Genomic DNA, 23,232 nt, shown 5'->3' on the forward strand with positions numbered 1-23,232 from the left:
TGCGTGTTTTTCTGGAGATAAAAAGATTTTAATAAAATGTTATTGATAAGGCCAAGGTTGATACAAGAACACAAATGTTTGGCCTTTCGCGACGTGGACGGACCTCACGTCCAGCTCTGCTAGCCAATCCGAGACGCCACTTACAGTGCTGACAGTAAAGGTTTAAGGTGACCCGGTCAGTGCCGTTTCATAACACCAAACTGCATCATTACAAACCATAACGCCAAACATATTTCACAATAAGATTAACGAGGATTTCCAAACATTTTCAAGTGTTTTTCTGTGGAATAAAAATGGAAACTAGCTCACCCGTGGTACAAAAACGGATCCCATCTGTCCAGGCTGATGAGCTAACGGCTAGTCTGAGCAGCCAAGACAGACCAACAGAATTTCATAGTTCATATTGTCACTGGCAACAAAAAGAAAACCTGCACAGGAAGTGCTACATTTAGCATTTAGCTTGTAAACAGTGTTGAGGAAAAAAGCTGCAAAATGTTCAAGCACTGAGTTTATTTTTTTTAAAGATGGCTGCTACACTAGTTTGGACTAGCCGTTAGCTCATCACTCCGGTTAGAGTTCAGAAAACTAAGTAACTTCTACATTAACACTTAAAAATGGCCGACGTCCCTGTAAGTCCATGTTTGGTGCCGATTCTGGGCCTTTTTGAGTCGTACAGTGATACTCAGCGCTCCTCCTGGACGTCTAGTCCACCCCCAGGTGCGTTTGGTCAGGCGTAACGGAGCTGGTTCCTCTTCCATGATGCAGCTGCCTGAGGAGAAGGCGAGTGGCGGAGGTTTATTTGTCTCTGCTGAGCACAATCTCCGTGAGCCTGATGAGGGCGTCCCTCTCGGGGGACGGCCGGAGCAAACTGATATGTCTGATGGCTTCATCACAGTACCGCCGGGCCAAAAAGGTGGTCTGCTGCACGCCGTCACTCTGAAACAGAAATAAGAGCTAGGGTTTAATAAAAACTAGCGTTGACCACCAGGACGTTTTTTTACAGTTCAATTTTTGGCACCTCAAGTTGTCTGTACCTGAAGGACAAACTCCCAGGCTCGGTCCACGTCTCCTTTGGAGCTGAAACGTCTCATGATCATTGCATGAAGCTCAGGAAACTGAAGGAAAAAGAAAGTTAAACAGCATCAGTTCTGGATCAGTAACTGAAGTACCTAGAAAAAGGAAAAACTTCAAATGTTGATGGGGGCTTCACCTGCTCACACGCAAACAGAACCGGTCCAGTCGCTAAACCCAGTTTCAGGTCAGCAGCTGCAGGTTTCCCCAGCTGGTTGGCTCCTGATGTGAAGTCCAAAACATCGTCCACGAGCTACAAAAACAAGCCTTTAGATCAAATGGTTTATTTTCTACACTAATGTATTCCTACATTATATAAATGGCATGTGGTGCAAGAAAACCCACTAAAACTACAAATCCCAGCATGCAATGGAGCAGGAGTTCCTTCGCTGCTGCAGCTGTCTCATGCAAGTATAAAAGTATCCATTTAATTTAATAACGGAAAAGGTTTTAAAGGAATCTTGGAAACTTATTTGATGTAAATAAGGGAAAAAACCCATTTAAACAAGAGAAATCTACATTTTCCCAGACCCTGAGCACCACTTGTGCAAATGACTTGCTGGGATGAAAACCATGAAATCTTACGACTGATTGTTTTTTAGTGCTAAGAACATTTCCTGATCCCAAATACTGATGAACTTGAGACATGAAAAGGTGCCAGGTTGGGTTTTTAAAATCACAGAAAAGCCGTTTCAGTTTTTATTTTAGACTTATTATTTTAAGAAACAGTGTTGATAGCCAGTAGGGAATAGTTTCATTATAGTAGGGACAAATTAACTGGTTTGTCTGGGAAAATAGCTTCAAAGTTTGATTCTTTTTTGCCCCAAAACTCAACAAAGTTGGAATTTTGGTTTGATACGGCCGATTCATAGATCAGAGCTTACCTGAAAGGCGATGCCAACGTTTTTGCCGTACTGGTAGGCTATTTCATGAACATCTGGGTCCGAGTTTACCAGAAGAGAAACCTTCAAAATAAAGTGGTGCAGCAGTCAACAATAAAAACCACACACGTAGAAAAAAAAAAGAGTCTCCTTTCCAACTCTTAAGACCATGTACACACATAAAACCGGACACCCCGGCCGTCGAGAGTGAGTTTTAAATTTTTTATTTTATTTGAGGCCAAGAAGGCGCTTATTTTCAACAGGTGGCCAGTTTAGAGATTCTCATCCTTTTCCTGGTCGAAAGGAGAATTCAACCCAGAGAAAACCACCATAAATCTGGCCATGTGGTAAATAGCAGCTACGCTGGGGGTGAATTCTCACAATTCTCATTTAAACTGAGGTTTAGCATATGTGTGATTCAAGGCGGAAGTCCCGATCACTTCCATTCATCTTGTTTTTCAGTCAGGGTAACCCACGAGACGACCAGAATAGGAGACTTGAGCTTCTTTTCCACTGGATATGAAAGCATCGTGAAATGTCGGTCAAATGTACTTTGTGGCAAATAGCCGTCGTTATAGTGGACTGGTTATTTTCCGCCGGCAGCTGTGTCATTTTTTTTGAATGCGTCTCAGAAGCAAAAGGACGCTATCATTAGGTTTTATTTTTATGTGCTACGTTTCCAAAACGCATCAGAATCTTCACTTAAGAGTGGGCCAGACAGGAAGTCAAACACAAACGCCACGTAAACCACCTGGAAACGTTCACAATAAAAGCCACGTGCAGATAAACGTACGTCATTTCTTGTTAAATGGTCTGTATTTGTATAGCGCCTTCTTAGGGTTCTACAACCCCCCAAGGCGCTTCACAACACAATCAGTCACTCATTCATTCACACGCTGGTGGGGATGAGCAACGATGTAGCCACAGCTGCCCTAGGACGCACCAACAGAGGCAAGGCCTGCTAAACACTGGGGCCATCGGTCCCTCCGACCACCACCAGCAGGCAAGGTCTTGCCCAAGGACACAACAGCAACATTCTCTGGCTGAAACCGGGATCGAACCTGCAACCTACAGATTACGGGACAACCCGCTCTACCTCCTGAGCTACTCTTATCTGTATATATAATCATATCTGTATATATACTCTCAAGAGTATATATATATATATATATATATATATACATATATAAGAGTATATATATATATATATATATATATATATATATATATATATACAGATGAGAGTATATATATATATATATATACAGATATGAGAGTATATATATATACATATATAAGAGTAAATATATACAGATGAGAGTACATGACAGATATGAATATATATATATACAGATATGAGAGTATATATATACATATATAAGAGTAAATATATACAGATGAGAGTACATGTTTATGTTTATGTTTATTCATTTCGCAGACGCTTTTATCCAAAGCGACGTACAAGTTTTTTTTTATAACCTGTAGGGCATATATATATATATATATATATATATATATATATATATATATATATATATACAGATATGAGTGTATATATACAGATATGAGAGTATATATACATATATAAGAATATATATACATATATAAGAGTATATATATATGAGTATATATACATATATAAGAGTATATATATATATATATATATATATATATATATATATATATATATATATATACAGATGAGAGTATATATATGTATATACCGATATGAGAGTATATATATACACATATAAGAGTATATATATATATATATATATAAGAGTATATATATATATATATATATATATATATATATATATATATATATACATATATATATATATATATATGAGTATATATACATATATAAGAGTATATATATATACTCTTATATATGTATACCGATATGAGAGTATATATACACATATAAGAGTATATATATATATATATATACAGATGAGAGTATATATATATATATATATATATATAAAAGAGTATATATACATATATAAGAGTATATATATATATATATATATATATATATATACAGATGAGAGTATATAAATATATATATACCGATATGAGAGTATATATATACACATATAAGAGTATATATATATACACACAGATGAAAGTATATATATATATATATGTATATATATATATATATATATATATATATATATATACATATATAAGAGTATATATATATATATATATATATATATATATATATATACAGATGAGAGTATATATATATATATATATATATATATATATATATACAGATGAGAGTATATATAAATATATATATATACAGATATAAGAGTATATATATTTATTTATATATATATATATATATATATATATATACAGATATGAGAGTATATATATATATACATATATAAGAGTAAATATATACAGATGAGAGTATATATATATATATATATATATATATATATATATATATATATATATATACAGATATAAGAGTATATATATACAGATATAAGAGTATAAATATATATGCAGATATAAGTGTATATATATATACAGATATGAGTAGATATACAGATATGAGAGTATATATATATATACATATATAAGAGTATATATATACAGATGAGAGTATATATAAATATATATATATATATATACAGATATAAGAGTATATATATATATATATATACAGATATGAGAGTATATATATACACATATATAAGAGTAAATATATACAGATGAGAGTATATATATATATATATATATATATATATATATATATATATATATATATATATATATATATATATATATATACAGATAAGAGTATATATATATATATATATATATATATATATATACAGATATGAGAGTATATATACATATATAAGAGTGTATATATACATATATAAGAGTATATACATACATATATATACAGAGGGGCAAAAAAGTATTTAGTCAGCCATCGATTGTGCAAGTTCTCCCACTTAAAATGATGACAGAGGTCAGTAATTTACATCATAGGTACACTTCAACTGTGAGAGACAGAATGTGAAAAAAAATCCATGAATTCACATGGCAGGATTTTTAAATAATTTATTTGTAAATCAGGGTGGAAAATAAGTATTTGGTCACTTCAAACAAGGAAAATCTCTGGCTCTCACAGACCTGTAACGTCTTCTTTAAGAAGCTTTTCTGTCCTCCACTCGTTACCTGTATTAATGGCACCTGTTTGAACACATTATCTGTATAAAAGACACCTGTCCACAGCCTCAAACAGTCAGACTCCAAACTCCACTATGGCCAAGACCAAAGAGCTTTTGAAGGATACCAGGAAAATAATTGTAGACCTGCACCAGACTGGGAAGAGTGAATCTACAATAGGCAAGCAGCTTGGTGTGAAAAAATCAACTGTGGGAGCAATTATCAGAAAATGGAAGACATACAAGACCACTGATAATCTCCCTCGATCTGGGGCTACACGCAAGATCTCATCCCGTGGGGTCAAAATGATCATGAGAACGGTGAGCAAGAATCCCAGAACCACACGGGGGGACCTGGTGAATGACCTGCAGAGATCTGGGACCACAGTAACAAAGGTCACCATCAGTAACACACTACAACGGCAGGGAATCAAATCCTGCAGTGCCAGACGTGTTCCGCTGCTGAAGCCAGTGCATGTCCAGGAACGTCTGAAGTTTGCCAGAGAGCACATGGATGATACAGCAGAGGATTGGGAGAATGTCATGTGGTCAGATGAAACCAAAGTAGAACTTTTTGGTATAAACTCAACTTGTCGTGTTTGGAGGAAGAAGAATACTGAGTTGCATCCCAAGAACACCATACCTACTGTGAAGCATGGGGATGGGAACATCATGCTTTGGGGCTGTTTTTCTGCTAAGGGGACAGGACGACTGATCCGTGTTAAGGACAGAATGAATGGGGCCATGTATCGTGAGATTTTGAGCCAAAACCTCCTTCCATCAGTGAGAGCTTTGAAGAAGAAACGTGGCTGGGTCTTCCAACACGACAATTATCCCAAACACACCGCCCGGGCAACAAAGGAGTGGCTCCGTAAGAAGCATTTGAAAGTCCTGGAGCGGCCTAGCCAGTCTCCAGACCTCAACCCCATAGAAAATCTGTGGAGGGAGTTGCTCGGCGACAGCCCCAAAACATCACTGCTCTCGAGAAGATCTGCATGGAGGAATGGGCCAAAATACCAGCTACTGTGTGTGCAAACCTGGTAAAGACCTATAGTAATCGTTTGACCTCTGTTATTGCCAACAAAGGTTATGTTACAAAGTATTGAGTTGAATTTTTGTTATTGACCAAATACTTATTTTCCACCCTGATTTACAAATAAATTATTTAAAAATCCTGCCATGTGAATTCATGGATTTTTTCACATTCTGTCTCTCACACTTGAAGTGTACCTATGATGTAAATTACTGACCTCTGTCATCATTTTAAGTGAGAGAACTTGCACAATCGGTGGCTGACTAAATACTTTTTTGCCCCACTGTAAGAGTGTATATATATATATATATATATATATATATATATATATATATATATAAAAGAGTACATATATACAGATGAGTATATATACATATATGAGTTTATGTAAATATATGAGAGTATATATACATATATAAGAGTATATATATATATATATATATATACAGATATAAGTATATATATATATATATATATATATATATACAGACAAAGCGGGTTCAGAAAATGGATGGATGGATGGATGGATGGAGAGTATATATACAGATATGAGTATATATACAGATATAAGAGTATATTTGCAGATGAGTATATATACAGATAGAAGAGTATATTTACAGATGAGTATATATAAAGATATAAGAGTATATATAAAGATATAAGTGTATATATAACGAGGTGGTAGTCTATTGTCGTGTCCCTCGCCTGTGATCTTCTACGCAGAGCAGTTAAGCTCATAACAACAAGTGAGTGTAAATGTGACGTAATTCTCCTTTTTGTCACAAGTAGTGACATAGCGAGACATAAAACCTTGGTTATTTATGTCCACCAGCCAACGCTGACAATTAGCAAATCCCCACTTTGGTCTGAAGTTTTCGTAAGAATTGTTTGGTTGTCGCTTATCTTCACTTTCCTGTGAATGACAGGAAACACTAGAAAAATATCTTCAGTCTGTGGGATACCCGGTTAGGTGTGTACATGGTCTGAGGTATTTATGTGGAGACAGAACGTACATACTGCTTTACAACTGTGCGCTATTAGACTCGCCGTCTTCTTGAAGGTTTTCTCAAGGTAGTGTTTGAATCTCTCGTTTTGGTTCTCTTTGGAGCCCAGCTGCATGAATTCGCCTGGAGGAACAATCCTTCGAGTTAACTTAAATAACGGGAAGACGAGGTTTTATTGTTTATGCGTCGTAATTTACCTCGCACCAGGTCTTCTATCACCTGTGAGAGCAATTTGATCACTGTGCTGTTACCGATCCGAGCTAAAACCATAGTGGACGCTGACAGGATGAAATCTCCTGCTAAGATAGCCTGAAAGAGAAAAAGTGCACATGAAAATGGAGAAGCATAAAAGAAAACACTTGCCAAGAAGAAAATCATACCTTTCGCTCCCCCCAGACATCATTAATTGATCTTTTTCCTCTTCGCTCATCCGATCCATCGATTACATCATCGTGCACCAAGCTTGCAGTGTGAATCATCTCGGAAATCATAGCTATTGCCCTTTGTCCTGGGAGGAGATCTCTGCAAACCAGATGGCGTGATTTAAAAACAAGGTAAAAATGGAGTTTATTGTTAGAAAATGAGCTAACATTTTTACCCAGCTTGGTTGCTGTGGATGTTCAGAGCACGAGCCATCAGGATGACTATAATCGGTCGAATGGCCTTTCCCTTGCCATCAAAATAGTAGTCGCACAGATGCTTCAGTTCTTGTTTGGATACAAACATCTCCTAGGAGACAAAAATGGTTTAATACAGGCCCAAAGGAAGCAAAAAGTGAGGCAGAACGTCTTTTTGAATGTTAACTTACCTTTTTGATGTCATCGTATAAGCATTTCAAGTCTTTCTGGGCTAACATAAAAGGGTCTTTGAGCTTTACATCGCTGTGTGTCGCCCTGCAAAAGCAGGACAGTGTGGGATACAGAAACCTTGAGTTCTGTCTGAAACAAGAGGAAATATGAGATCAAAATCTGCAATAAAGACATAATAAACTAGAATAAAATCACAATTTATGTCAAAGCTCACCTGATTATTAACGGATTTAGATGGAGAGCAGTGGAGTGGGTCTGTGCAGATAGCAAAGGCATTCTCTGAAAAGACAAAAAAAACATTTTCAATGGAAAATTAGACAAACTAGTGGGGTTATATTAATTCTATGCAATTAAATATTAAGCTTCAGATTAGGGATTTTTATCTCACCCTGGGGAGTTGACTTGCATGAGTATTTAATACCGTAATTACGGTTTATTTATAGGTTAGGTCTTATAAAATTTCCTATTTACCATTAAACGTTTTTAATATGTCTGAGTAGTTAAAAGTAGTACAAATAATCCCAGGTTAAAAGAATGAATGGCAAGTTGTCTGAATGCATCTTATAATTAAATAAATACATTAAATATTCTGCAAGGATCCTTTACATGGACTGAAAATAACACATGCAACAAGTCATAATTCGTTAAAAACGTCCTTGCAGAATCCAGGAAACAATTTTCTATAATGATAAAAAATATTAGCAGCACGACCCCAAAGCAAGACCCACAGAAACCACCAGTAACACGAGGATACAGACCCACAGTCTAACCGGCGTTGAGGGTTTGACCTTCCAGGGTTTGACAGCACTTCCTGCTAGGTACAAACTCACCTCGTTCCCCGGGCCGGAGCTCCAGGACGCCCGGCTCAAACCAGACCCGGAGGCGCCCGTAGACATACCGCTAAAACACCGCAGGGTGTCGGAGACATTCGTGCTCGTACAGCTTGTACTCCACCTCCCACAAACCCTCCACCAAGACCCCGCCATCTTTACGAGGTGCACGCATCGGGACCGGGACCGCTGTTGTACGTAGGCGGAACCGGAAATCACTGAGCGTGCGTTTGTCAGAAACATTTCACAATAAGATTTGGCGGAAGAGATTGATTTCAACAACTAAAGCATTTGGTTCTCACTGTAATATTGTCCTTTACTCTGTTATGCCTACTTAATTACTGTAATTATACTCATGTACTACATCCTGAATTCAGTTTTGTGTTTTAATTTTTGATATAAATCAGTCTCATATGCATATATGTATGTATGTATGGAACTAGGATGGGGACAATATTCAGCGTAACTTGTACCAAGTTTTGTAACTTCAAACATGTTTCAATCTCATGTAACTTTGGATTCGTAACTTGTAACTTTGGATTCATAACTTGTAACTTTGGATTTGTAACTTGTAACTTTAGTTTTCTAACTTGTAATTCTCAATTCGTACTTGTATTTCTTGTTTTGTAACAGGAACGTTGTATTTTGTACATGTATTTTTTATTTTTTATTAAAAAATCAAGGTACAAGTTTGAAATCAAAACTCTCAAAACACACATTCATTCTACAGGTACAAACCAAATCTACAGTGTTATGAATCTTTTTGTCTCGATTCTAGCGTCAGTGGGAGGAACTTGGGTGGAACCAATGAGAGCACGAGTCTTGGCTACCAATCACGTTTCTTGAATTCCTGTCCAATCATTGGGAGAGGATGGCAGAGCTGTAGAGAGAGGTATGACACTCCGAATGTCCGAATCCACGGGGAGGATGCTTATGAGTACGGATCCTCGCCGATCTAGCAAGGCCGGGTCCTTGAAGACCGCTAAAACCGGAAGTCAGCAGCTCTGAATTCGGACAGTCTAGCCTTCACCTCTACGGTGGCCCGTAGGTCCCGTCACAGCCGTGGGTTAACCCAGGGTGGCGTTGTTGCAATCGTTTTATCCTTAATTTATTTATTTATTACACTGTGTTATGTTAGCAAAATCACACGAGGAAGATAATAAAGCAGTAAATAATTAATCTTGGCAAAGAGTTGCGTGAAACCATGCTCTGTGTGTGTACTGTACCTGAGTTGACCTGAAATCAGTCCTTGTGAAATGTTGGAAGCTGAAATGTGCCACAATGTCCACTGGGTGGCAGCACAGAGCTATGTAGGCATATAAAGCAAACTTAGTTCATTGCTTTATTTTGAACTTTATCTGTGTTGTGTTATTGCCAAATCACAAGAGGAAAGAATTTAAGCCTAAACTATTTTGTTGTTAAAATAAGTTACAAGAAACCAGGCTAAATGTCCTGAATTCAGTTTTCCGTTTCTATTTTCGATAGAAATCAGTTCGTTATACAGGAAGCTGCATACAGGAAGCTGCAATGCACCATAATCACCACCAGGCGGCAACATCAATTATGCTTGGTTTTTTATTAAATATTAAAGTTTTTTTTTGCTCTTATCCGTGTTATGTTACCAACAACTCACACAAATAAAGCAGTAATGAATTTTTAAACGTGTTAAGCAGTTGCCAGAAACCAGGATGGGCGTACTGTACTTGATTTTAAAATGAACTCAGTCCTGGTGAAATGTTGGAAGCTGAGCTGCGATGGCTTTTAAAACTAATTTATTTCAGTGTTTTAATTTGAAAGTTATTCGGTGTGTGTTAACAAAGATCACATGATGATTGTTAAAAAACTTCACAATATATTAATATGTGGGAAGCACTTACAAGAAGCCAGGCGTTATCCACTTTATCCCTCTATTCGTTTTTTTATAAGTTGGTGTGTGATCCTGTTGTAATGATGGAAGCTGCAGTTTCTCATAATCACCACAGGGTGGCAGCACCGGGGTATGCTAGCTTTCAAAACTTTTTATTGCCTTATTTAGAAATGTATCCGTGTTGAGTGCGTACAGTCTATGGTTGAGTGACACAAAATCACGTGAGAATGTTATTTGAGCTTCAAATATTTTTAATGCGAAAGGAAGTTACAAGAAACCAGGAATTCAGTTGTGTGTGTGTTTATTTATTTATTTTTTGATAGAAATCTGTCTGTAATGTGGAAAGCTGCAATGCGCCATAATTACCACCAGGCAGCGGCATCAATGCATGCTAGGTTTTTTTATTAAATATTTTTAAAGTATTTATTTATTTATTTGTTTATTTATTTATTTATTTATTTATTTATTTATTTATTATTTTTGCTCGTATCCGTGTCATGTTACCAAAAACTCACCCGAGGAAGACAATAAAGCAGTAAATAATGTTTAAACGTGTTAAGCAGTTGTCAGAAACCAGGCTGGGTGTACTGTATGGGTTTAAAATGAAATCAGTCCTGGCGAAATGTAGGAAGCTGAAATTCGCCCAAATGACCACCAGGTGGCAGCACTGAGCCGTGTAGGCTTTTAAAACAAACTTCTTTGATTTACTGTTTTATTTTGAACTTTATCAGTGTTGTGTTAACAAAACTCACACAAGGAATGTATTTACGCATCTAGTAATTGTAAATGTGGGATATAATAAAGCAGTCTTTAGTCCATCTTTATATTTAATTTTTAGTTGGTGTATGATGGAAATTAATCTTGCAACGTGTGAAGCTGCTTTATCGCATACATTTCAACATAAAACAATCAAATAAGTGCACCATAATTACCATCAGGCTGCAACATTATAAGCTTTAAAAGATAAAGGGGCTAAATTATTCTCCTAAATTGTTTAAAAGTAGCCTCAAAAATCTAGAGAGACCACTGCAGAAGCAAAAGTGTTTTTCTGTGCAGATCAGTCCGATGGAGCAAAATAAATAAATAAATAAATAACAGATGTGATAACTCATTTGAAACGGCTTTGGCATCAACTTTTGACTATTTAGGCTTGAGCTTTTCTTCAACTCAAGAGCAGAGGTACTTGAATTCTTTATTTAGAAAAAGGATGTATTAGCGTTTTCTTCCTCGGTGTATGGTGGACTCGACTGCCTTGTTGACTGACACCTGCAGCGGCGAGTCTGTCATGTCTGCTGTCCATTTGCATGCAGAGACCGTTTGAAAGACAACCATGACTGAACTCTCTATGGCAGAGTTCTTCAGCTAAATTTGTTCGAGGGTCAGAAGTAGTTTCCAGCAGACTTTGAGGGCTAGATGCTCTTCTAAAATTAATTATATTGATTACATTATATCAATATTTGACATATTAATTTTCTTTATAAATTTCTGTTGTTGTTTAAGCAATTGTCAGTGTTCATGTTCATATTTCTTTTAGTAACCCAAGCCATTAGGGGGTGACTGTGACATATTAGGCTTCCTATTTGTGAAGCTGTTCCGCGATCCATCGTATTTCAAGCATGCCGTTTGTCAAAAAGTGATTAAAGAGCAAGTCACCCCCTACCAGAGTATTACTCCACTCCCACTTCCTGTTTTAAAAAATGTACCAAATGCTGTTGCCTAGCAGACCGAGAGGGCGGAGCCGCTAACAAATACATACACACAGGCTCACAACGACATTGTGACATCATATGGTACCAGCTAATGTTCTAGGGTACCTCTTAGCCAATAGCGATGGCAGATTTAAATCCAACTGCAGTGGAGAGATTAAATTTGAACTAAAATTCACTAAAGTGCAAAACTATTGACTACATGTGTCTACAGCACGATTAGACACATTATATAGTTTATCAGAAAAAAAGTTGATTTGGGGTGACTTGCTCTTTAACCACTAGTTATTTTTTTCCAAGGGAGCATTTTATGTAACTTAATCTTACTTATTCAGCTTGTTTCCTCCCTTAATTATAATTAACATATTAGGCTTCCTATTTAGGCTCTGTATACCAACCTAGACATTGTTGACTTGTGCTTGTGTTGCTTTCTTCCTGTGAGCAGTTTTTGTTGCAACACTGCAATTAAGCGTTATTCTAGCGAAAAGCGCAAACAGAGATTCTACAAACTGCTACAGATTAAACAAAAAAATGTTGGGAGAGGTGAGTTTGTAGTCATTTCTGATTAAAGGTTGTTTATCAGTTTGTTTAATTTGATAAAGAAAAAAGTGGAACATGCATGTTCTCTATTCCTGATTCAGTAAAAATGGCGGACCGAGTGTGGCCCGCGAGCCACCAGGTGACGTTCACTGCTCTGTGGGTTGTGGCCAGACTAAATAGGACAGCTTACCAGGCTAGTTTAACAGAAATCAATTGTAATTCCAGCTTGTCACCACTGGAGGGCATCAACTCTTTTTGTGTTTCTCTGTTGGCAGCTAGCTCCCCTAAGAAAACACACGAGATCCAGAGTATCGTTGTTGTTTTTACATCATTTACAGCAATAAAGTGAGAAAAAAGTCTCTTGCTTAGGATAAAGATGAAGGATGGATGAATTCCTTTGGAGATGAATCTATTTTCGTCTCCAAAGTATGAAAGATAAACGTTTCTGTCTGTTTTATATTTATGGTTCTTCTGTTTAATGGTCACTACGTTTCTTCATAGCGAGCATCAGTTCTGACATTAAGTCCCCTCCGCCTCCTCCACCTCCTGCCACTGGTGTAGTCCTCTTTGGGGGAGCAGGAGGCATCTTCTTCACTGACCCGGCAGGCCGGGCATTTGCACGTGGGGTGGCTGCAAAAGCAGGAGGGGGAGGTGGGGGTGGTGGGGGTGCCCCAGCACTTGTAAACACTGGATCAGGTGGAGGTGGGGGCAAAAACTGAGGATCTTGTGGTGGAGGATGCAGAGATTTTTTAATGCCCCCAAAACTGGCGGGTGGAGGTGGAAGAGAACTAACAGGAGGAGGAGGAGGAGGAGGAGGAGGAGGCAAGGAACCAAAGCCAGTGTTTGGAGGAGGAGGGGGGAAGGAACCAATTCCGGTATTTGGAGGAGGGGGTGGAAGGAAATCTGGAGGAGCTTCGTCAATGGGTGGAGGCAGCGGTGGAGGAGGGAGGTTGTTGTCTATCCCAAGAGGAGGTGGAGGAAAACCACTGGGTTGTTTTCGGTGTGGTCCACTGGGTTTGGAAGCCAGTGAAGGTGGTGGAGGTGGAAGGACTGGGTCGGGTGAAGGTGGAGGAAGGATCTCGTTCAATGGTGGAGGTGGAGGTGGGAGATTTCCAAAGTCCTGAAGAAATAAAGCAAAACACAAAGATATACACAGAGGTTAAGGAATTTCACGCAGTAATGCATTCTGGGAAATGTAGGATGTAGCGAGAACACAGTAAGAGCAAAATGATCCCAAACCAATCCGATCCTGTTTCTGGGTACAAAAATCCACTCATCTGTAAAAGCGGCAATCTGGAGGTTTCCCCATTTCGGGAATTATTTTAGAAATCCGTAAAAGTGATAGCCGTTTTTTGCTAACCTAGCTCCTTATCCCAGAGTCCCATACAATTAGCAAAAATGCATCTGGTGGCTAGAGGTGGTAAGCATTCGTTGACGTTGGTTTCAGCTGCAACTACGAAAGTCGAGAGAGGGGCTTAAAGGTGCAGCCCAGTTGTTCTACCTCTAGATGGTGCCCTCTGGAGAAAACTCCTGATTTCTGCTTTTACTTCTCATTTCAGCACTGGGTCTAAAAGTGTGCGTCAAACATGATTTTCATTTGTCAGGTCATCTAAGAAAAGTTATGTAAGAAACACCAAGAGGTGCTCTGAGGAATTATCTAGTCTCTATAGAAACTTCAACACCAAATGGGTTCGAAGAGCCTCCATGCTGGTGCAGAAAGAAGGGATAGAAAGTGATTACCCACAAGAAAGCGTAACAACTATCACTTTATCATTTTAGCTGTGGTGGCCATCTTGAATTGGCTAGCGAGTTTACCTGATGATCAGATCCTGGTTGTGGTTTGGAAGCGTGACCATTGGACTGGCTTGAAGCTTTGGCTGCAAAAAGATCACAAATAATAAACTTTAGTCAAAATAAGAAAAGGCTTTCATGTCCACGTCTGAAGTTTGACTTCCTGAGGATGTGGAGGACATCTCGTACCTCTGATGGTGGGTGACGGTGTCGACTGGTTGGAGCTGGATGGAGTGCTGCGGTTTGTCCATGCAGAGCTGACCACTGACTTCTTCTCTGCTGCTTTATAGTTTCCATGCAACAATGCGCCATACTAGGAGCAGGAGAGAGACGTAGCACTTCAAACTGTCTGGTTTAGAACAGATTCAAGTATTTTAAAACAAATTTACCTTTGCAATCCGAATCCCCGTCATCCAGAGGCGCATCGTCCAGTCGTCGTCACAGCACAGATATTTGATGTACTGAGACTCTTTCTGGATCTGAGGATGCTGAAGGAGAAAAGTCAACATCATTCATGACTTTTTTCAGTTTAGTTGAGAACTCCTCACAAGACCGAGGTGTAACATCCAGAGTGGGACCAAACAAATAAAATCATCCCGAGGTAATGGTCATTCGTCCTCTTGGGGACAAAAATATTTTGCTTCTACGTAATCAGATTTTCTGGAAAACTTTCACATACTTTCAATCTAGTGTAGAGGGTAAATGTTGTTCCTTTTAAGCTTAATATATTACCTCTACTTATGACCAATAAGCTCTGATACTTTATATAAATATAGAATATCAACCTGCTTGGTCTTTGGATGTTTAATCAGAAGATTCTAGGTTCTTTGCTTTTTCCAGGGATCAAACACACTTCGTCTCAATTCAGACAGAGTCAGGCTTATAAAAGAAAATAAACTGATTTTCTAAACAAATAAAAACATGACAAGTTAACCAAGGCTACTGTGATGGATGAATGTGTGGTGATTGAATGGTGTGTTCATCAGAACCTTCTATCTAGAAGAACCAAGACCCCACAATGCGGCTCAAAAATTGAGCCCAACCCGGAAGTGCCAAAAATTGCAGTTCCACCCTCGTCCACTAGGGGCTGGTGTCAGAAGCGAGCAAATCCTCATTGACTCCCATGTTAAAAATACCAATTTCACAGCAGAAATAAACATGTTTACAGCCTGGTACCAAAACATGTTTTTGGCTTAAATGATCTAGTTTACACTCATGACAACTCTGAGGGGGGTGAATTTTTATCTCACTCTTCTGTTTAAGTGTATTAAAAGCCTAAAATTCTGTATAATTAATGAGCATCCGACCCACGTGACCACAGAGCTAGCTCCGGGGAAAGGCCTCAGTAGAGCCTCGGTCTGGCTTGGAAACTGTTCCGGGATTTTGAGTCTCTGTGTTCGTGTATTCTTGTTTGGATATTTGTTGTGCAATTGTTGGACAAAATGACTAGCTGTGGCATTAATTGCACTAACAGAGCGTCCAAGGAGTCTCCACTTCATTTTTTTTCGGTAAGTAAAATTATATTTATGTATTTTAGGTCACTGCCGAGCTGAGCTTAGATTTTAACATGTACTGTTTAACCATGAAATTTAAATGTAATAGGGTAAAACCCAGTGCATTTAACATAATGCTGCACTTTAGAAAATGGGTTGAAATATAACATGTTGGTGGAGCTGGGTTCCGACTATCGGATTGTGGAGCTCTCGGGAGACCTCTGTTTTCCACCCGTTACTCCCCTCCCCGCAGCCCGGCGCATCTCTGTCTGATCGCAGCTCCTGTCTGCTGCATGGGCTGCTGGCTTGTGAAGCTCTGGGATGGAAACCTTTCCACCCGGTTTTACCCAGCGGTCAGCCCGGTGTATCTCTGACTCAGAAGCTCTGGTGTTGTGCACAGTCAACTCCGGTTGTAGCTAGGTTGCTACCTCCGTTAGCTTAGCTCCCACCTCCACGTTAGCTTTGGGTTAGCTTCAGGTTAGCTTGTAGCTAGTTCGACCGGGTGTCGTCAGTTGATCCCAGCCTTACAGCCCCACCCTCAGCTCCAACTCTCTTCCCTTTTGTGGAATTGTCTGGGCTTGACGGAACCTGTGACACGGTCAAAATGGCGGCGGTGGCCACCTCCCATTTAACCTCAAAAACGTGTTATTGGAGCCTATGGAAATGAATTGTCCAGTATATATGTCGATGAGAAGAACTGAGTTCTGGGTGTGAAAAGAACATGGTTTGCATTAAACTATGAACTTGGTTCTTATCAAAACGGCATCAGACGCAATCTGGCTGTGTTCTACGTACCCCCGAGGAGACTCCCTTTCAGAGCCGAGATGTCAGGGGGGTCGGGTGACCCCAAGGTATCGAGGTTCGTAGAAAAGACCGCAGTACGACCAAGTCGGTCTAGAGTCGTCTCCCGGATCACAACAGATGAAATTGTTTGCGTCTAGACCAGCTGTTTCTGAATAGCTGAAGGAACCGTTTGCTTTGCAGAAGTCATTCGGGTCATTTCAGCGTGTAACAGGTTTTTGACCGCTTGTCAAAGATGCTCTGGGTTAAAGAGGGTTCGCTCCGGATGGCCTGTCCGTAGCTTTCTCTAGAACTGACTCACCGTCTAGTGAGCTCTGTTTTAATATTCTCATATTATGATTTCTTGGCCAACCGGGACGTGCCATGTTAAGGGGTGTTAACAAGCAAACCTCAGAACATCACACCTTCTTTCAGATACAGGATGCTCTGGTTTGTGGCTAAGAAAATATCTATGTGTCATGACGTTTAACTTAACTTTAATTTATCTCTAATGAACCTTGTGTATGAGTGCAGATAATGATTCACTTATCATATCAAACATTACTGATCATCATATATATAATCTTTCAATGTAATAATAATATTCATTTCAAACTTCAGTAATTCAAGCACAGATTAATCAACCTTATTAATTTAAGCACAGATTAATCAAGACAATATTATTATTCATCAACCATTACTGTTCATTTCATTTCACGATTGATTAGCTCATGTGAGCTGAAAATAGTCACTTCATTCAGACAGTGAGCAATCCTGAGGTGTTATCAAAAGAAGGCTTTATTTGGGAACACAGCCTGACATCTTGTTCCTCCTGAAATGTCAACAAGGCTGCAGTATCCTTCTGGATTTGTTGGAAGCTAGGATGTAAAATCCACTTTAGAGAATGGACTTTATGTCTGCAGATGACCGGTGGCATGCAGATCAATCTATAGGTGAAAACTGACCATTTCTGGACATTGCACTGGTATCGGATTACATGTAAAGAAAATATAATTTATTGTAACATTACAGGGAGCCAGTAGAGGGCAGTACAGGAATGACCTCAACATCTTTCTGAATTAATTTACAGTAATATTTGGTAGAGATGTCCCGTTCCAATCAGTGTAGAAATTAATTCGATATCGGCCCAAAAACGATGTATCGGATATTAGGGGCTGCATGACTTAATTATTTTTAAAGTCGACAGTCAAGTAATGAAAACCGAGTCAACTTTGAGAAGTCGTTGATGACGTCATACACCTGAAGCGGTTGGTTCGCTGGAGTTTTTGACAATTAAAACTGTGCCCACATTTTCTAAGTTAAACATCTCTTAACAACGGTAGTTTCTGCATCTTTACTGCTCCGCTTCACCCCTCTCCCCCGTCCCCCTGCTTCAGCCCTCTCCCCCCTCCCCCTGCTTCAGCCCTCTCCCCCTGCTTCAGCCCTCTCCCCCCTCCCCCTGCTTCAGTCCTCTCCCCCCTCCCCCTGCTTCAGCCCTCTCCCCCTGCTTCAGCCCTCTCCCCCGTCCCCCTGCTTCAGCCCTCTCCCCCCTCCCCCTGCTTCAGCCCTCTCCCCCTGCTTCAGCCCTCTCCCCCGTCCCCCTGCTTCAGCCCTCTCCCCCCTCCCCCTGCTTCAGTCCTCTCCCCCTGTTTCAGCCCTCTACCCCCCCCCCCCGCTTCAGTCCTCTCCCCCTGCTTCAGCCCTCTTCCCCCTCCCCCTGCTTCAGCCCTCTCTCCCCTCCCCCTGCGCAGCGGCCGCAAACTCACTGATGTGCCTGCAGCCTCTCGGAGTTCCTGCTGCTCTAAACATTAAAATAATTATTTCATTTTCTGTTCCTCACTTCTGATTACCTTCAATGGTGTCTGTTTGTTGCAACCACCAGGTACAAAAACTAGCTTGTTTTTATTTGACTATTTTTCTGTCCTGCCTGTTTATTATTTTCCTGCATCTCCTCTCAATCCTAAAGAAAAACTGCTACCTGGCTTCATATATTTTCACCTTATGAGTTACCTTTGAACTGCAGTTCTAAAAGATCTACCGACCGCTAAAACAGCATAGTGAGTGCTGCACGCCGGCCGCACCGGTGAGGTGCGTCACCGGAGGACGAAACAGGTGATGCGCCCCGCTCCACAGCAGCGAAACGCATCAGGCACAAATAAAAGAATAAAAGACAGAAAACATAAAAGGAAATGAGCCGACATGAACGATCGCGTGTTAAATTAGTTTTTGAGGTGGCGACACCTGATTTGATAATGTTACTGTGGCCGTGCTCAGGACGCAGATGTCTGGAGTGCGTCAACTATCAGAGCTTTGTATGCGCAAGCTGGTTAAGGTTAGGATGGGGGTGAGGGGAAGGTGAAATTGCAAGAGGGTAAACATCACAATTTGGTCAAATGTCCGTTTTACGGCGGGCGTCAGATACCGACGCTCTGGCACAGCGCGTCGCATCCCAACATGCAGGAGCTCGTCACCTGCTGTCTTTTCCGAGGACAGCTTCTTGTCGGTCATTATCACGTGACAGCGACTAGTCGATGAAAGGCATAAAAAGTCACGACAGAGCAGTGAAGTCGACTAGTTGACTAGTTCATACAACCCCTATCGGATATCGGACTGCATCAAAAATCTCTGAAATAAGCAATTCTTTGAGGTTTACATTTTTGAAACCAGTGGTTAAAAAATTGTAACTTTCTGCATTCTTACTGGTATTGGCTCTTGTCCTCCAATAGAGACTTTCACAAACGTTCTCATGATCACCAGCCTGTATTTAACTCACTTGGTGATGTTGTTTAGAAGGAAGTGCTTTGCAGAAGTCATTCGGGTCATTTCAACTCACCACTTTAAGCTAAAATGGATGTAAATGTCTCCTTTCACTTCTTCAAATTCATCTTTTTGTTCCGTTTCATTTTCCGAGAAAATGGAGCAGCTGTGCAGCCTGATATAGTTATTATATATATAAAAACTCTGGAACTTCTTCTGAGCGTCTGTGGAAGGTTACGTACGTGTTTATATCAGATCCACAGTGACAAAGAGTGTTAACTCGAAGCAGCCGACTTACTTTTAGAACAAAGCAGAAGTCAGTTGGAGCCTTGTAGCGGTTCTTAACATCTTTCCCAAAGTAAACGTTCACGTTGTCAAACTGGACGAAGCAGACGAGGTCACGAGACGACTGCAAACAGAGTAAAAGAAGTTTTCATTTCAAGCTGTTGAGAAGCTGATTCTCTGAGGGTACGGAAGTTCAGTACAGTCAGGAAATACAAGATGTCTTCTGATTGTTTATCTACAGTGGGACCCTATCAGGACCCTACCTACAGGTGATGTAACTCAAAGCCAGATCAGCATAGACTAAATTTCAGTTTGGGTCTGAGTCACTGGAGTGTCAGCCCCAGGGTAACAGCAAAAACCATCCTCTCTGACACAATCTTCCAGCGGTGAGACCGCAAGGCGTTCCCTTGTCAATATGGAGATACAGTATGATCCCTCCAGCATCTCCTGGGTTGCCCTGGTGCCTCCAGCTGGAAACACACCCAAAACACTACCTGTGTGAGGTCTCCAGGTCACATCTCGCTGGCTTTTCTTGGCACAGAGGACCGGCAGTTCTTCTGAGTACCAGGTGTCCAAGCTCCTCACCCTATCTCTAAGGCTGGGCCCATCCCATTTTGGCTGCTTGTATTCACGGTCTTCTTTAGGTCATCACCCAAAGCTCATGACCATCTGTGAGGATCGGTATGAAGATCAACCGCTAAACGGAGAGCTTTGCTTTTTGGCTTAACTCCCTCTTAACCCCAACCCTAACCCTGCCCCGTCCTGATCAGCCGGTTCAACTCCCATTTCCTCCTTTCCTAAAATTTCCCGTAATTAAAGCAAGTCATGTTCAGAAAAGTCAAACCAGTGCATGTGATCAAGCATCCCAATGCACGAGTTGTTTTAAACACTGGAAGCTAGTTTGTTACCGATCTAACTAGCCGTGAGTTTTGATCCGGTCAGAGGACTACTTCCTGTTTCTAGAGACTCTGCAGGCTTTGAGTGACATGACCTGAAGACAGGGAGTCCTTATTATAGAGAAATTACTGATAGAACCTTACTTAAAAATGAGTGAAATATCCCTTTAAGCCTCCCTCTATTAAGCAGAAATATTACACAAGGACCACAAAAACGCTAACAGGTGACCAAAGTGTGTTATCGTGGTTTCAGAATATCTGCGATTTTGCTGGAATTTCATTGTTTAGTATGTATTCAGTGTAAAAAAAGGCTGTTGTCTGAAATACACCATCTCTTCCAACCTTGGTCTTCCCTTTGGGAACGTAATAAATTCCTGAAGCCCTGAGCTGAAAGAGTCGCTGCTTCCACGACTTCTTCCCATCTTCTTTCAGATATAGCACCCCCTCCAGATCGGGAACGATGATGGAGGGCCCACAGAAGTTCTCCTATAAGAGTAAAAATCCAGGTGAGAAGAGTAGAAGGGAATATGTAAGAGATGTGGGAAAACCATCATACCTTTATCAGCAGTTCCTTATCTTTGTCTTTCATGTCTTTGAGCGTTTTCTTGTCCTTTTTCCAGAGATAAAAATTCTGCCAGAATAATCAAGAATACATTATTTTACTTTAAAATACTTTAAAGAAATGAAGATGCCTAATCTTATGGCAATACTGGGTTGTGCAGCTCTACACGTTACTATAAATTTAGTTATTTTTATTAGTTTTATAAAGAAATAAAGACGAGTGATGTTTGTCTGAGCGTAATTAAAATATCTCATGAACCACCAAAATTTAATTACAGGATGTTTTTCTACAACCAATTAACTTTTGGAGTCAACCCAATCCAAGATGGCGGCTAGACCTAATCAAACTTAAAAAAATGGCTCCAGCTGAATCTAATTTACAGACAATGAGCTTACATTTCTTGTCTTAGTAGCAGAGCCTCGTCTCATGAACCTGGGCTGTCCTTAAACAGGCTAAAATACTCTCACTTGAATTGCAAAATAGCAAATTTATCACAATTTATTTTAATTTGTGACTGACCAATGCAACCAAGTTATTTTCCTGTATTAAAGGGATAGTATGCAAATTTTTCTTATTTTAGAACCATTTTCTCAAGCCAGTATGTGCTAAAATAACCCTTTACAGAGTTAATGAAATGCCACTCAGGCCCCGTCCACACGTAGCCGAGGATCTGCCAAAACGTAGATATTTTTCAACGTTTTTGCCTGTCATCCACACGAAAACTGAGTTTTTTCACACGAAAACGGATCTTTTTAAAAACTCCGGCCAAAGTGAAGATCTGCGTTTTCTCCGTTTTGGGTGTCTGCGTGTGGACAGACAAAACCGGAGTTTTAAGGTCCGCAACGTCACTTTCTGCGACAAAAAAATGCTGACATCACGTGTGCGACCTGTGTTTACACTAGCCGACAGCATGGATGCCCTCAGAGCTGCGCTCGCTTTATCAATTGTCCAAGCGCTTTCTGCTTGTTTGTTTTTGCAAGCGGAATTACTGCTCCTTGCGGAAGACCACAGACGAAGGACGAGGTTAAGAACGGGGGAAGTACTGCCGCCTACAGGTCTGGCATGTCCGTAACAACGTATTTATCCGGGTACGTGTGGACAGAGTTTTTTTTAAACGAGGTGGTGTGGATGCAAGTTTTTGGAGGGGCGGATATTCGTTTAAAAAACCCCGGCTACGTGTGGACTAGGCCTCAGACTCCCACCGCTCTCTGTGGCCAGGATATCACACTTGCAACTTCAGAGTGCCGGTCCGGTCCCTGCTGGACTAAATAAAATGGAGCTGACGTGCCTGGTACTGGAGTCTGTTTCCAGCATGTTTAGTGATGAACCACTTACTAATGAAGGCTGAGGAGACATTTCAGCTGTTAGATTAAGGTGTTTAAAAGATGAACGCACAGCGAGGAGATAAGTTTCACTTTTGGTTTTACTAAACAGACACTAGGGGGTGCTAAAAGCAAGCCAAACTGCAAAGTATCCCTTTAAAAACAATAACTTAGGAAACATTGCTGTAACTAATAATTAGCTGGCACAGGCTAATGAGCTATTAATGCTGACAATTAACCTATTCACTATGAAAAGCATCAACTCACTGTTAAGTCATATTAACTGACTAAAGCTAAACATCGTTACCAGGAAGCACATCCGTCTCTTTAAAGCACACACTAGAGTGATCCGGCTCAGTGTGTCACATCTACATAAGTCCGGGTGGAAACGTGTTCTTAAGT

General features: G+C 39.9%; 2 protein-coding genes across 2 annotated transcripts in view; both read right to left on the bottom strand.

The window, feature by feature from the left end:
- Nucleotides 1-4: 4 nt before the first annotated feature.
- Nucleotides 5-9,039, bottom strand: pdss1 (prenyl (decaprenyl) diphosphate synthase, subunit 1). Its single transcript, XM_015955455.3, has 11 exons — nucleotides 8,832-9,039; nucleotides 8,216-8,280; nucleotides 8,001-8,130; nucleotides 7,791-7,921; nucleotides 7,573-7,714; nucleotides 7,390-7,501; nucleotides 7,206-7,315; nucleotides 1,956-2,036; nucleotides 1,211-1,324; nucleotides 1,035-1,115; nucleotides 5-936 (listed from the first exon to the last, which is right to left on the bottom strand). The coding sequence occupies exons 1-11, from the start codon at nucleotides 8,985-8,987 to the stop codon at nucleotides 796-798; spliced, it is 1,263 nt and encodes a 420-aa protein (XP_015810941.3). The 5' UTR covers nucleotides 8,988-9,039; the 3' UTR covers nucleotides 5-795.
- Nucleotides 9,040-10,982: 1,943 nt separating this feature from the next.
- Nucleotides 10,983-23,232, bottom strand: part of apbb1ip (amyloid beta (A4) precursor protein-binding, family B, member 1 interacting protein) — a 31,102-nt gene continuing 18,852 nt past the window's right edge. Inside the window, exons 8-14 of the mRNA XM_015955443.3 lie at nucleotides 21,503-21,577; nucleotides 21,289-21,432; nucleotides 20,064-20,174; nucleotides 15,125-15,223; nucleotides 14,925-15,048; nucleotides 14,760-14,821; nucleotides 10,983-14,064 (exon numbers count right to left, since the gene is read on the bottom strand). Of these exons, the coding sequence (XP_015810929.3) occupies nucleotides 13,420-14,064; nucleotides 14,760-14,821; nucleotides 14,925-15,048; nucleotides 15,125-15,223; nucleotides 20,064-20,174; nucleotides 21,289-21,432; nucleotides 21,503-21,577 (1,260 nt within the window). The 3' untranslated portion in view covers nucleotides 10,983-13,419. The remainder of the gene's footprint in view (nucleotides 14,065-14,759; nucleotides 14,822-14,924; nucleotides 15,049-15,124; nucleotides 15,224-20,063; nucleotides 20,175-21,288; nucleotides 21,433-21,502; nucleotides 21,578-23,232) is intronic.

This window comes from Nothobranchius furzeri, chromosome 7, assembly GCF_043380555.1.
Source record: "Nothobranchius furzeri strain GRZ-AD chromosome 7, NfurGRZ-RIMD1, whole genome shotgun sequence".
NCBI lineage: Eukaryota > Metazoa > Chordata > Actinopteri > Cyprinodontiformes > Nothobranchiidae > Nothobranchius > Nothobranchius furzeri.